A 14341-nucleotide genomic window follows, 5' to 3' on the forward strand; every position below is an offset into this window, starting at 1 on the left:
CAGTGAAGAATGCAGGATTCACCATAGCCTACACAACTTTCAGTTCTAACAGCACATAGCCCTGCAGGTGTTTCCTGCAGGCTGCAGTCAGTGTTCTGTTGACCACACAATAAATACTGAAGTGTTGGAGGAGAGTGTGGCAGATCACAGCCGTACCACAGGTGTAGTTATGGTGTTCCCTGAGGGTGATGACATATCACTCATAAGTCATAATGTGAATATTCCTATTATTGGCCGCAGCTGACTGTTGTATGTCACTGCTGTGTACCACATTAAAAAAAGAACAACAACAAAAAAAAAACAGAACAACTTTAACTTTGAGTGTCACTGCTGTATGACTCACACACAAACTGTTGTTTAGAACGATGTTCAGATTCAGAACTAGAATCACCTCATGTCGGCCTCCACCATATACTTTCAGGTTACATCCCTGTTTTCCCTCATTAAATATTGCCTCATATAAAATATTGACCATTAGGATGAACTTTGTCATAATTGCTGTGTAAAGTTTGGAGTGATGGCCTTTGACCTTTGATCACCAAAAGTAATCAGCTTATCAGTGTGCAGATACATGTTTGTACCAAATTTGAAAATATTCTTTGAGGAGCTCTAGAGATAGGCTATTGCATTCACTAGACCAAAATCATGTTATGTGAAGTCAATGTAACTTTGACCTTTAGTCACCACAGTCTAATCAGTTCATCTTTAAGTCCAGGTGAGTATTTGTGCCAAAGCGAGTGAGAACAGACAGACAGTCAGCTTGGAAACAAAATGCCTCCTCTGACTAAAAATCTGTTGATATAACACTTATCAATGTGTAGCCTAGCTACTAGAATTAGTGGTCAGGGCTCCAATTCATATGATAGACATCCCCTAATACCTCATGTTTAGCTAAACACAGTGTTTCCCTATAGAAGCCTTATCATATGACACAAGCTACCAGTCAGTGGTCCCACTGTCAATCAGCATATTGAAACAAAATAACATTACCAATGTTAATGTTGATCCATCCACTCGAATTTGATAGATGATGAATTGTGACCAAACTCATGAGTCATGATCTGGGGACCAGGACGTAACAGCAGTTCATGATCATCTGCCATGTAGCTGCTGAGATACAGAATACCATTATGTTAATATAAGAAAAAGAACACTTTATTTTTAACATTATAGACTGAGAAAAAAGCAATCTGATAGAGCTGGACTTGCTTCAACTCCTGCTTCATACTACAACCACAAGGCTGCAGCCACTGATACTGACTGAGTAACTGACACTGACACTCCGAACAAATGTTCAGAAGCCAAGAGAGGCCATCATTCACCATTATTCTTTTTACCCTTTATCTCCAGATAATGGAGCTCTGTCCTGTCCAAATAGAAGAATCTCAACAGAATAGAATAAATACCCTGTTATCTCCACATAACGAGGTCATTACTGAGATCATTTAGGTAAAGGGGTACTTATCCCATTATCCCAAAAAAGAAAACAAAGCCCTGTTATCTTGAGATAAAGGGATATATTTTTGAGTATTTGTAGCTTCTGTATGCAGTAAATGATAATCTATATCATCCATGTAGGCTACCGTTTTCTGTGGAAAACACAGAGGTACCATTTACAGAATTAAATATCTGTATTTAACTGCTGCATTCTGAATTTGTTTGACCCACAAAAGGTTTCGTTTGGAAGTGAAATATTTCTACAGAGCTGAAGCGTTACCAAATACAATTAAAAGAGTGTTCAGGTCTGATTTTTTTTGTTTTTTTTCTCACTGTAATAATCCTCCTCGAACACTTCTACTTTTATGGAGTCTTAATGATGGCAAATTGCACATATGAGATATCAGAAACAAAATTAGACAGAAATGGAATTATATAGGCTATGAATATATTATTACACAATTTGCTAAATTAGTTTAATAGGGACTTAATTATAGGCGTAAGCATAACAGGGAAAGTTGGGAACACAGCAGGGGCATGATGGGAACAGAAGTGAGAAGTGTAAGAGAAAAATAAATTGACAAAAAATGAAAATAACATAAATGAAACATTGCTGTACTTATTTAATCGTTATCTTTAAAATGAAAATATAATTGAAACATTTGATCCCATGTATTATTTATTAATGAGCTTTCCCAAGAGACTGCATGAAGCCACTGACCACAGCCACACATGCAGCTGCAGCATAGACACTCTTCAATACATACACATTTTTTCATGAGGAGTTCTCTTGATTTTTGGAGAACTATAGAACATTGCAAAGTTTGATTGACACATAAAATAACTAAACTGGATAATATCTTGAAGAATATACTGTATATTCAAAAACCAGCACAGCCAATATTAACTAAACCTAATCCCACTGTACGCTCTGTTCCCACGCTGATCCAGGGCCTGTGAGTCCCATGATCACTGAGCACTCAGCTATGAATAAACACACAGGCATGAGCCTGCAGTGAAGAAGAGAAGATCTGGAGCCTCGTGTCCTTTTAATGTCATCAACACTATCAAAAGAAAATCTTGTTTACTGGGATGATGAAGATGCTGAGTTCAAAATCATGTTTATTAAATAATACAATCACATGTAGATGTGCCTATCACTCACTCATATAAGAACTACCATACCTGCGGTGTGTGTGTGTGTGTGTGTGTGTGTGTGTGTGTGTGTGTGTGCGTGCGTGCGTGCGTGCGTGCGTGCGTGCGTGCGTGCGTGCGTGTGTGGGACAGGGAACCACAGGTCAAGGGTGAATGTTCAGGTTAACTTGAGGTAACACTGTATTGACATTTGACATTAACATTTATCACTGGATTACATTAGCCCCGCCCCCTCCCCTACACATTCATAGTATTTATTGCAGGCCTGTTGTATCAGATTGCTTTACACTGTACAGGTGCTGCTGTTGTCAGTAGTTACACACAAGGAGCGTCCTCAACACTGGCAGTGCAAAGCTGCAACAACGTCCAATCCTGGATGTAGGCTATTGATCCAAATATCAATCTGTCATTAGTTTTAGCTTAGCATTAGCTTCTTCTCAGTCATTATCTTTTAACTTCAGTGATGACATAAAACACAAATCTTTAATAATGAGACATTTGATGTGAAGCGTTTCCAGTGATGCAGATTGTTCTTTGTCTTGTTCCACGGTCCTTTTGATCAGTCGGGTGGGGGGACGTTTGAGGCCGAAGCTCTGAGTAGCCGTCCTGGCTACCCAACAAACACAGTGTTCAGGTTCTGTCCCTGTCCATCGGCGTCAGTCCACGGCTGTGGTGGTGTGGGTGCAGCAGGTCCGGATGGAGCCCATCATCCTGCTGGTCTTCCTGCGGCAGCTGGTGTTCCCGCTCTGCCGGGAGGTGTTGGTGTTCTGGCGGGACAGCTTGGCGGCGCGGCTCGCCGTCTCCTTGATCTGCAGCTCCAGGTGTTTCTGGATGGCCAGGCCCAGCTCCTCGGGGTCCACGGAGGCCCCGTACACCTCCCACGTCATCCCCTCTGCGTCCCACTTCACCTCCTTCACCGGGGATTTGGGAGCACCACCTGGTTTCTTGTCAGTGTTCGTGGGCGGTGGGGTCTGGCCGGAGGAGGAGGAGGGGGCCTCACGCCGGCTCTCCTCCGCCAGGCAGATCTGAGGGAAGACGTGGGCTGAGACGGTCTGTCCCGTCTGCACCCCGACGTCCCTCAGCTCCCTGCGGCCCGTCATCGTCCCCATGTCCCTGGTGGTTGTGGTTGTTCTGGCTCGGCTGATGGGGGGGCCACCGCCGCCGCAGCAGCAGCACCCCTCCCCGCCGAAGTGCTTCTGGGACTGTGGGCCGCCGCCGGGAGGCAGCGAGCTGACCCAGGAGCAGCTGAGGTTGCAGCAGCGCAGCAGATGTTTGGCATCCAGGCCCGTCTCGCTGACAGAGGAAATGAGGCGAGGCAGGGTGAGGTGGTTCATCGCCGAGGGAAGCACCGTGGCACGCTGGTCACAGATCTGCTCCAGCCGGGGCTGCAGCTGGGAGGGGGCGGGGATGGGCTGGGGGTGGCAGTAGGCCGCAAATGTGTCTTCGAAGTTGGCATGAGGGAGGTAAGAGCTGTAACACAGGGCCTTGTCACACTTGGGGAGAAGACGGGCCTTCTCTTCAACAGCCTCCCTGGGGGGCGATGCACACCCACACCCGGCGTGCGGCTGCGGTGCAGCGGCCTCTCCACCGGTCACCCCCCTGCAGGTGGTGGTGACCATGTTGCACTGTTGCAGCAGCATGGGCTGCTTGCAGGCCAGGGTGGAGTGACTGTCAGAGTCTTGGATGCTCTGATCTCCCCCTCCGCGGCAAACAAGGCCACAGGCCTGGCCGTCTGGAGCGCGGGGGGGTAATGAGTCTGAGTGACTCCTGTGAACAGGCAGAGAGGCCACCGCCACTGCTAGTGTCCTGCCAGCCTGAGGGTTAGGACTGCCGGTGACGTTCACGCTGTGGTGCAGGGGCGCAGACATCTCAACCAGGCTTTGAGGGCGGCTCGACACCCTGGGGGGCACACAGTGTTTAGACGGACTTTGTTCTTGTTCACCACCAGGCGCTCTGCTCACCCTCAGACCGCTGCAGTTGGCTTCTCTGCCAGGAGGAGATGCGGTGCAGATCTGGATGGTGGTGGCCTCCATCGGCTCCTCCTGGCAGGAGGGAGCTGGCCCTGCAGCTGGTGCTGCTGGTCCCACAGCCTGGGTGGGGGTCTGGGAGGTGTCACAGAGGAACTGACCACAGAGGGTTGACTCCAGGGAAACACCCCCCACCCTCTGGTTCAGCTCCAACTCAGGATGCCCGGCCTCTGCCATGGAAGACCTTTAAGATGACATAAAACTGTGTGTTTAAATAAACACCACAACAAATTCCTTATACGCTAAAAATAACTTGGCAATAAAAACAGGACTCTAATCAAGGCCGTAACCATGGAGTCAACATTGGGGGGGACCAAATCTATCTCTTTCTATAGCTACTGTAGCCTATATAGGCCTTCCGTACTTTCTGGACTATAAGCCGCAAACATTTTTCCCCCGACCCGGTGTCCCAGCTCTCGTCTCTGCACACTGCAACACAAACGCGCTCCGTAACCCGTAATCTTTTGTTTATGATGGTTAAGACTACAAATACACATGTCGTAACATTGTTATGTAACGTTATCCACTGCTCCATTTATTGATTTTTATTTTTATTTTAAACAAATGCACATGGGCGAAAGGAACGTACCAGCGGACTATATGTATTTTCTTTAAAAATTTAGCTGGTGCTGCTTATACTCAGGTGCACTCTAAAGACCAGAAAGTACGGTAAATTCGCAAACACATGGGATTTATTTTTTAATCAGCTAGCTATATATCGGGGGGGGGGGGGGGGAGATGGAAAAGCAGATGGAGATGGAAAAGCATCATGAAGCTACAGAACATCACTGCTGCACAAAGTGTGTGGGGCAAACGTCAGAGTCTCTCCAACACAGATGTGTGTGCAGGTGTGTGACACCTGCTGGTGAGAGCAGGTACTGAACCGTCCACCTGTGACTGACTGGTCCAGTCACTGAGCAGGAGATGATGACGCTCCACAGTGACACCACTGACGGTTCAGTCCCTGTTGTCACCAGCAGGTGTCAGCATTCTCAAGGATGTTAGTTTGGTTCGTCAGTTACATTTTTCCTTTTTGATTTCCACTAAATCTCTCTTAAAAACATATGTTTCTGCTTATAAACACATTTTTGCATCAACATAAACAAATATGAAGTCCTTCTTATCTCACATGCTCAGGTTCTTTATTGGGAGTCTGGTGAACACTCACTACAGCTCCCCCCAGTGGACAGACTACAAACTGAAGTGAAAGCATACTGCCAGCCAGGTCATACATCACACATCCTCTGCTTATTAATCACAGTCACATGCAACAACAACAAAAAAGTCACACTTTTCTCCCATAATGCAATGCAAAATAAAAAATAGTGGTGCTGCTCACAGATAGAAAGCAGCTCAGGGAACAAACTGTTGCATTTTTTGTGCAACAATTTGTTTTTTGCATGTGGAAATGAACCTGGTATGAGGTTGTCATTGTGAAGAAGTGAACTTAAATATAATGTAACAGTTTTCTTTCTTCACATTAGAGGGAAATCAGCTTTCGACAGCGTCTTTAATCATAAAGACAACAGACTGTCCACATTATGATGTCATTCTTGTAAATGTATAACATCCTGAGGAACTTGTCAACACCTCTAGAGCTCACTGTAAAAATGACTTGTCTGGAGGGTGGGGGGTGGGGTCACACCATTACACAAACGAGACACAATGCCTTCATCAGAGAGCTGTAGATCTGCTGGTAGGTGTGTCTTTGGACCACCTGCTCCCAGCTAAGCTAAACACACACCCTGACTCCAGCTCTGTCCACACACACACACACACACACACACACACACACACACACACACACACACACACACACACACACACACACACACAGGTATGAGAGACGTGTTCGTCTTCTATCGTCTCACTCAGAGACGTGAACTTTTCCAAAATGAACCACCATCATGAACAGCTGACTGGCTCCAGATTACATCATGAGGACGTAGCATCATGAAGTGAGTCACAGGATTCAGACGGCAACAAGTCGGCACTTCAGCCCGGCATACACACTCATCTGTAGGTTTCAGTCTGAATTGTACTAACTCCATTTAAAAGACACTGACCAATCATAATTACAGCCTGATTTTGTGTGTGTGTGTGTTTGTTTGGTCAGATGTGAGTTCAGGTTCAGACTGAGCAGGTAACAGGTGTGAGATGTTTTCCATGGTCCTGACTCATTCAAGGAAACAGCGTTCAGTTTCTCTTCTTGGTCCTGAATTAGCAGCACAGGAGGTGGGGCTCAACCCATCACACCCCCCCCCCCCCGCCCACCCTCCTCACAGCCACATTCACACCCTCTGAACACAACAAACGGATACAAACACAACAATATGCCTGCATGCTAAACACACACACACACACACACACACACACACACACACACACACACACACAGGATGAGTGTTCCTCAGGAGAAAGGAGGATGTGAAGGTTTACCTCTCACAGTGCCCTGCTCGCCGCTCAGCCTCGCTCTCCCTCTCGGATCAGTCGGGTGATGGATGCACTTCCTCAGAAAGCCTTCATCACTCCTCCTCCTCCTCTCATCCACAGGTGACCTCTCTCTCCTCTCTCCCTGCCTCAGATGTCTCCTCCACAGCCTCCTCTTCTCTTCTCCCCCCCCCCCGGCTGATGTGCGCAAGATGGAGGAGACCTTGGAGATAATCCTCTCTCCTACGTCTGATTGCAAATGTGAGAATTGCAATCTTCAAATCCCTCCCGTTCTGCGAGCGGAGAGTCGAGCCGCTCGTGGTTGGTTGGCTTATCCAGCTGTAGTGGGAGACGGATGGAGGGGGGAGGGGGAATGATAATGAGAGGAGATAGTCAGGCAGCCGGCGTCATTGTCCCCCCACCTGGGAAGAGGGGAGTGGGGCTGATGCATGAATGAATGTGTGCACCAGGGAAAAATGAAGAAACTCCTCCTGTTTCCTTTCTTTCTCCACTCTTATACCTTCACACACACACACACACACACACACACACACACATGCACACACCTCCACTCTGACCTCACTTACTGCTTTAATTTCACACACTGTCGTTCACTTGCTCAACCTCCCTGCAACCCTCCCACCGACACCAGCCCACTCTCCATCACTATCACTGTTGCTATGGAAACTGCAATACTCAGTGGGCCTGTATATGTGTGTGTGTATGTGTGTGTATCTCTGTGTGTGTGTTTTCAGGCAGCAATGACACAACAGACAGCCAAAACAAATCAGCTGGGAGCTGCTTGTGTTTGTGGTCGACTCGTCTGCAGCTAATTTCACGCACCAGCCTCCTGCTCTCCAGTTCCACACACAGTCAGACAAACATGGAGGACACCGGAGAGCGTGGTGATGACGCACTGGTGCCACAAGTCCAGAGAATAAGTTTAAAAAGACAGTGAATCCACGGTGTGTGATGATAACACATATATATGATGTGATAGGGTTAAAAAGAAAAGCAGCAAACAGCATGTTCATTGACTGTTTCAAATGTTCAAGGCCAATATGTGGGTTTTCTCTGAACAAGGTTTCATTAAAGGAGACATATTTTGCCCCTTTTCCACAAATTAAAATAGTTCCCATGTGTCTTACACACGTCTGTGACATGATTCGGTCACAATACCCCAAGGATCAAACATCCCAGCTCTCTTTTCATCTGCTCAAAACAGCCCTCTCGGTACTCACAGGTAGGGGTGGTATTATGCAAATTCAAAAACTAATGACATCATTGGCTGACAGCTAAAGGAACAGCTTGTAAAACCACATGGATTTCAACCGCAGGAGCCTGAAAATTACAGATGTCAATTCTCACATTTTTGCAGCTGGAAGGTAAGACAAACATCAACATTTAAAGAGCCTTCGAAAAAAGTGGTATATCCATAATATGTCCCTTTAAAGAGGTGGAGCTGTTGGGAGGGTGTGTTGGGGCTGAAGCACTTTTCATCACCACAAAAAAAAAACCCAAAAACTGTAATTTTCAGGCTCCTGAGGTTGAAATCCATGTGGTTTTACGAGCTGTTCCCTCAGTTGTCATCCAATGATGATTAGTTTTCGAATTTGCATAATCCCACCCCTACCTGTGAGTACTGGTGCAGGTAAAAGGGGCGGGGTGAGTGGTTCATTTGCATTTACTGTAAAGGGACAGACACTGAAAGCAGCCGTTCTGAACAGGGCTGTTGTAGAGGATGAAAAGAGCTGAGATGTTTGATCCTTGGGGGATTTTGACCACAGCATGTCACAGACATGTCTTTAAGACACCTGGGAACTGTTTTAATTTGTGGAAAGGGGGCAGAATTGATTGATTAATTGATTGATTATTTTAATGACCACACAGCCAAGTAGTACCAGTACAGCTTATTGGTACAGGTTCCAAACATATAACAAACCGAGGGGTTAGAACCAAAAGGGCGTAAGTGACATTTTGGGCGAAAATGAGTTCTATATATCAAAAGAAAGGTCTTGATGAGCTCTATCCAATGATGCCAAAATGACCCATCTGAGATCAAACTGTATTGAATAAAGCAACAAAACAATAAAGACCTAACTCAAAAATGTGAGTAATGTTTGGAGCCAGAAGGGCGTAAGTGCACTTACGCCCTTCTGGCCCTGAAAAATACATCTAAATACATGTCGGACCCACATGTTAGTTTAGAGCCAGAAGGGCGTAAGTGTAGTTGTTGCCCTTAAACAGCATTGAAAATGGCTGAGAAAACTGCAGACATGGAACTGTCTGAGGCAGAAAAGATTTTGATGAATATTATGAAACAAACTGATGAATCCTATATTAAAGAAGTTAAAGATGAGTCAGAGTTGTTTTTGAATGTATGCCCTCACAAGAGTGATTACAGTAAGACAGAATCATGCCTTGAGAGCCTTACTGGGGTCATCCCTATGTTCCCCAGCTCCTATGTACCTGTTATGTGTGTGACTGGGCAACATAGAATCCTTTCATAGAAAAAGGGTCCTATGTTCCCCGCTTTTCCCCAAAAAGACCAGGGCAACATGCCATTTTTTGTCCCATACCTGCAGTGGAATTGTGACTTTGCAGATTTTTGCCTATTTTTGAGTGAGAAGTTGAGTTGTGACTTTGAGTGAGAAGTGTAATTGTCCCATTGGTTGGGTTTAGGCAATAAAGACAGGAGTTGGTTAAGTTTAGTACAGTAAAAAGACCAGGTAGAGGCTAGACAGGCCAGATAGATAGAGAGAGTCCAGATAAGTAGAGAGAGTCCATCGACCAGCAACAGCGGGGAACATAGGACCCTTTTAAAATAATTAATGAATGAGTTACATGACAATTAATTACTTATTCAAGTGTTAATTATTCAATCAGTTCAATGCATTGTTCAGCAGATACGCCCAATATGTCCTAGAAGACTTGGAAATGTTTGGTGCCAAAAAGGCGTATGTGACGTTTTTGACATATTTTTTTGATTTTAAAATGTTTAAGAACATGTTCATTGTGTTAATATGTCATAAGTTTATTACATAAATACTCATTCATATAAGCATGTCTGTGGTTGCAATGTTGTGGTTTAAGGTTAATGAATACAGTTGATTGAAGTCTGGTCAAAATTTTGTTTTGCCTCTCCTGTAAAGTTTGTCAAATTTCACTTACGCCCTTTTGGTTCTAAGCCCTCGAAACATACAATGGGCTTTATGCACAGCTCCACTACTTCCTGAAATAAGCCAGCTCGTTTATTTCCTGTCTTACATTATTGGACCAACTGATTAATCCACGTGTGCCTGACCATTGTTGTGAGGTCAGACACAGCTGGATTACAGTAATCAGTGGGTCCAATAATGTAAGACAGGAAATAAACGAGCTGGCTTATTTCAGGAAGTCCATTAAAGGCAAAATAGCCCCAAAAATATACTTAAAAAGAAAAGGTGTTGCTGGTAAAGGAGTGAAGCTTCTGAGCTCACAAACATTTCCTCTGGCGAGCAGACATCATGGTAACACTAACTATGTAGCAGTAGCAAAAACTCACATGTAGCACCTTTAATAACAGCTCTCAGGTGACGATTTGTTTTCTGTTTTACTTTGATGAAGTGGTCGCACTCATTTTCTCGAATTTGAGCAAAGAGAGAGAGAGAGAGAGAAAGGACATGATTTTTAGGATGTAAAGTCAGTTTTGCAGAAGTCACCTTTGGAGCCTAATTCAAGTCAAGCATCAACCTCTGCAGTTCCTCCACTGACCACAAGAGTCAGTCTCCAACAGAGAGTCAATCTCCATAGACTCCCATGTTAAAATGTCCAACTTCACAGCAGTTTAGAGACTGGTACAGAAACAGTTTGGTCTTTACAGATAATGTCCTCCTTGCATGACAACCTTACATTTTATTGAGGACTATGCAATTAACTTATAGGCCGACGAGTGGGTGAGTGTATACTTATGTTTATAGGCTACTCTATGATATACTTTTATATAACCTATATTTCACCAGGTCACTTTCCCTGTGCTTGGATTGGCTGGAAGTTGGGGGGATCAGTACAGCAGCTCAGTCTGAGCGGCTTACCATCACTGTCTGTGTTTGTTTGTTTTTGTTTTTTTTGCCATAACTCATTTACACTGGTTTATGATTCATTTTCACTCTGGTATTTTTAATGATAAAATCGTATATGTTGGTTGATAAAGGTTGATTTCCTGTCTTGTCCATTTATTAAAAAAAAGTCTACTGCACTGGTTAGTGTTCAGATGAATGCTGATGATGAGAGTGTTCGAGGCCTCAGTGGACTGCATCCGATGACGTCATCCACCACTTCTCATGATGTGCTGGATCTCTCTGGCTTTGCTGGTCGCTGCACTGACGCTCCAAACACTTGTCACTGAATTATCCTGGAAACACGATTCCTGACCCCAGTGACACCAGCAGAGATTAGAGCTGGACGGTGCTGCAAGTGTGTGTCAGTGCAGGGATCTAAAGAAATCATCTTATTGTCTCTGAGTGTGTGTGTGTTGGGTGGATGGGGGGGGGGGGGGGCTGACAGCTGTGCACAGATTAAAGCCAAGATTTTCTTGGAGCATCTGTGTGCGTGTGTGTGTTTCTCTCCAGTGTTACTTGCATTTCATGTATTTGAAGTATTTTGTGTGTTACTTGTTGAGAACAGCTGATCCTTCCACAGAGCTGCCATCACTGCTGTGTGTCACACTCCTGCGTCGCCGTCACAGCTCCATCAACAGTAACCATCTCTCCCCCTTGCTGTGGCATTCAGCCGACTGCAGAGCTGTTAAGCTGCTCTCGGATCAGTTTCGTACATGCCAAGAAGTTAAGTAACAGCCGCAGTGAAAAGATAAAGATGAAGACACAGGGGATGAGCACGAGTTATGACGTCTTCTTTTTTACAGCTGCTTCTTCACACCCTCTCCCAGCTGTCGGTGAACTGGTCTCAGTGTTCAGGCTTCTGTTCAGTGCAAAAACTCAAAATCTTTCCAAGAATATTTGTCTTATTTCTTGTCAAAATGTCTCATTTCTAGTCAAAACTAATCTCTTTCCACTTAAAATAAGACTCATCATGTAAAAATTAACTTGTTTTTAGATCAATTTCACTTGTTTCAAACAAATTTTCATTTGAAATAAGTAGGAAAATCTGCCAGTGAAAGCAATTTTTTCGTGCTTGAAATGAGAAAGAAAAACCTGCTCCACTATCAAGTATATCAAGTATTTAAGTATAATGAGATTAGTTTTGAAATGAGACATTTTGACCAAATATAAGACAAATATTCTTGGTAAGATTTTGAGTTTTTGCAGTGCAATGTATCTGTGTGTGGAACAACACAACCGTGTGATAAATAATCAACGGACCTTTATTTATTTTAAGCATTTTAAAATCAGGTGCTTTAACTAAAGTGTAGTGCCTTGCAAAAGTCACGTTACAACCACAAACTTGAATGCGTTTTATTGGGATTTAATGTGATAGACCAACACAAAGTAGTGTATAATTGTGAGGTGGAAGGAAAATGATACATTGGTGTTCAATATTTCTTTTTACAAATAAAAATCTGCAGTTACAGCTGCAAGTCTTCTGGGGTTTGTCTCTGTCATGTTCGTGTTCCAAGGATGAGGCCGTGTTGATAGCAAGTAACTTAGTTTAATGTCCCACGTTCTCAATAACATACATGTGGCTTCATGCAGTCTTGCTCTACTCTGTTATATGGTACGGTAAGCTGACTACAAACCAGTACTGCCGCCTAGCGGTCAAACATGTAATAACATCCAATCATAACATCCCCCCTTTTCTAAGGTAAAATGCATTAACATGAATCATCACATTAGCTGTGTCAGTTATTTCAACCATTTCACATTCAGCATAACTCTGCAACATATAAGCTGTATAAACAGTTTATATCAGATTGCATAACTCATATCTAAGCCAACACTAGACCATTTAGAACACATTCACAACATCAATCAATATACATTTTGTTCAACATCTTTAACATGCATATTGAATTTTCTTTGTTTATAAGTTCAGTCTATCAGGCTTTCTGATTTCTCTTGTGGACCTTCTTAACTCAGGTTCGCTTGGAGTAGGTGTGTGAGAGTCAGTGTTACAGTCCATAGCAGGTGTGGGAATTACCTGAGATTCACCACAGGTTACACTGAGCTCACCAACAGTCCCTTGAGGAGTCTTTAACAGACTGCGACGATTGCGTCTGAGGACTTGTCCATCATCAGTTTTCACTGTGTACGATCGTGGAGCAACTTCTTGCAGGACAGTTGCTTTTGTACTCCATCCATCAGCATCCTCAATCCTGACTGTGTCGTTGGTAGTCAGTGGAGGGAGATGCTTGGTTGTTCTGTCATAGAATGACTTTTGCATCATTTTCTGTTGTCGTAGCTTATGTTCAATCTTTGAGTGATTCTTTTGCTTTAATTTGTCCTTTTTATGACTCGGCAATGTTGTTCGTAGCTTCCTCTTCATCAGCAGTTCAGCTGGTGACAGGCCGCACTGAAGAGGTGATGCTCTGTAGCTCAATAAAGCCAGATACGGATCCGAGTCACTGTCAGCTGCTTTCTTTAGGAGTTGCTTGAGAATGTGAACTCCTTTTTCAGCTTGCCCGTTTGACTGTGCATAGTGTGGGCTTGACGTCACATGCTTGAAATCATATTGCTCTGCAAACTTCTGCCATTCTTTGCTGCTGAAGCAGGAGCCATTGTCGCTCACCACGGTGTGTGGGATGCCATGCCTGGCGAAGATAGATTTAGCATGTGTTATGACACAAGTTGATGTTGAGCTTGCTAGTAGCGCCATCTCAGGGAAGTTTGAGTAGTAATCCATTACCACTAAATAGTCTTTACCTCTGAGATGAAACAAGTCCATTCCTACTTTGTGCCATGGTGCTGTTGGCACCTCAGCTACCACCATAGGCTCTTTGCTCTGCTTGTTCCTGTGTTTCTGGCATGTTTCACATTTACTTATAAGTGTTTCAATGTCTTTGTTCAGTCCGGCCCAGAAAACCGTGTCTCTCGCCCTCCTTTTGCACTTTTTGATGCCGAGATGGCCTTCATGTATCCTGTGCAACATGTCCATTCTCAAAGCCTGTGGAATAACAATCCTGCCCTTTTTCAACAGCAGACCATCCACAGTACTAAGCTCACTTCTGACATGGTAAAATTGTGGACACGAACCAGCTGGCCATCCCTCATCCATGTTCTTCATGACATGCTGTAGCTCAGCGTCCTTTGCTGTAGCCTCAGCTATTTGTCTTGACTTTGTGTCCGACACAGGCAGTG

General features: G+C 44.4%; 1 protein-coding gene across 1 annotated transcript; it reads right to left on the reverse strand.

Moving 5' to 3' along the window:
• Nucleotides 1–2098: 2098 nt before the first annotated feature.
• LOC146973911 (GRIN2-like protein) lies at nt 2099–4799 on the reverse strand. Its single transcript, XM_085799051.1, has one exon. It carries the CDS (start codon nt 4794–4796, stop codon nt 3249–3251), a length of 1548 nt encoding a protein of 515 aa, XP_085655177.1. The 5' UTR covers nt 4797–4799; the 3' UTR covers nt 2099–3248.
• Nucleotides 4800–14341: the final 9542 nt, after the last annotated feature.

The sequence above is a fragment of the Trachurus japonicus genome, chromosome 15 (genome assembly GCF_045865225.1).
Source record: "Trachurus japonicus isolate A0001 chromosome 15, Traja_1.0".
NCBI lineage: Eukaryota > Metazoa > Chordata > Actinopteri > Carangiformes > Carangidae > Trachurus > Trachurus japonicus.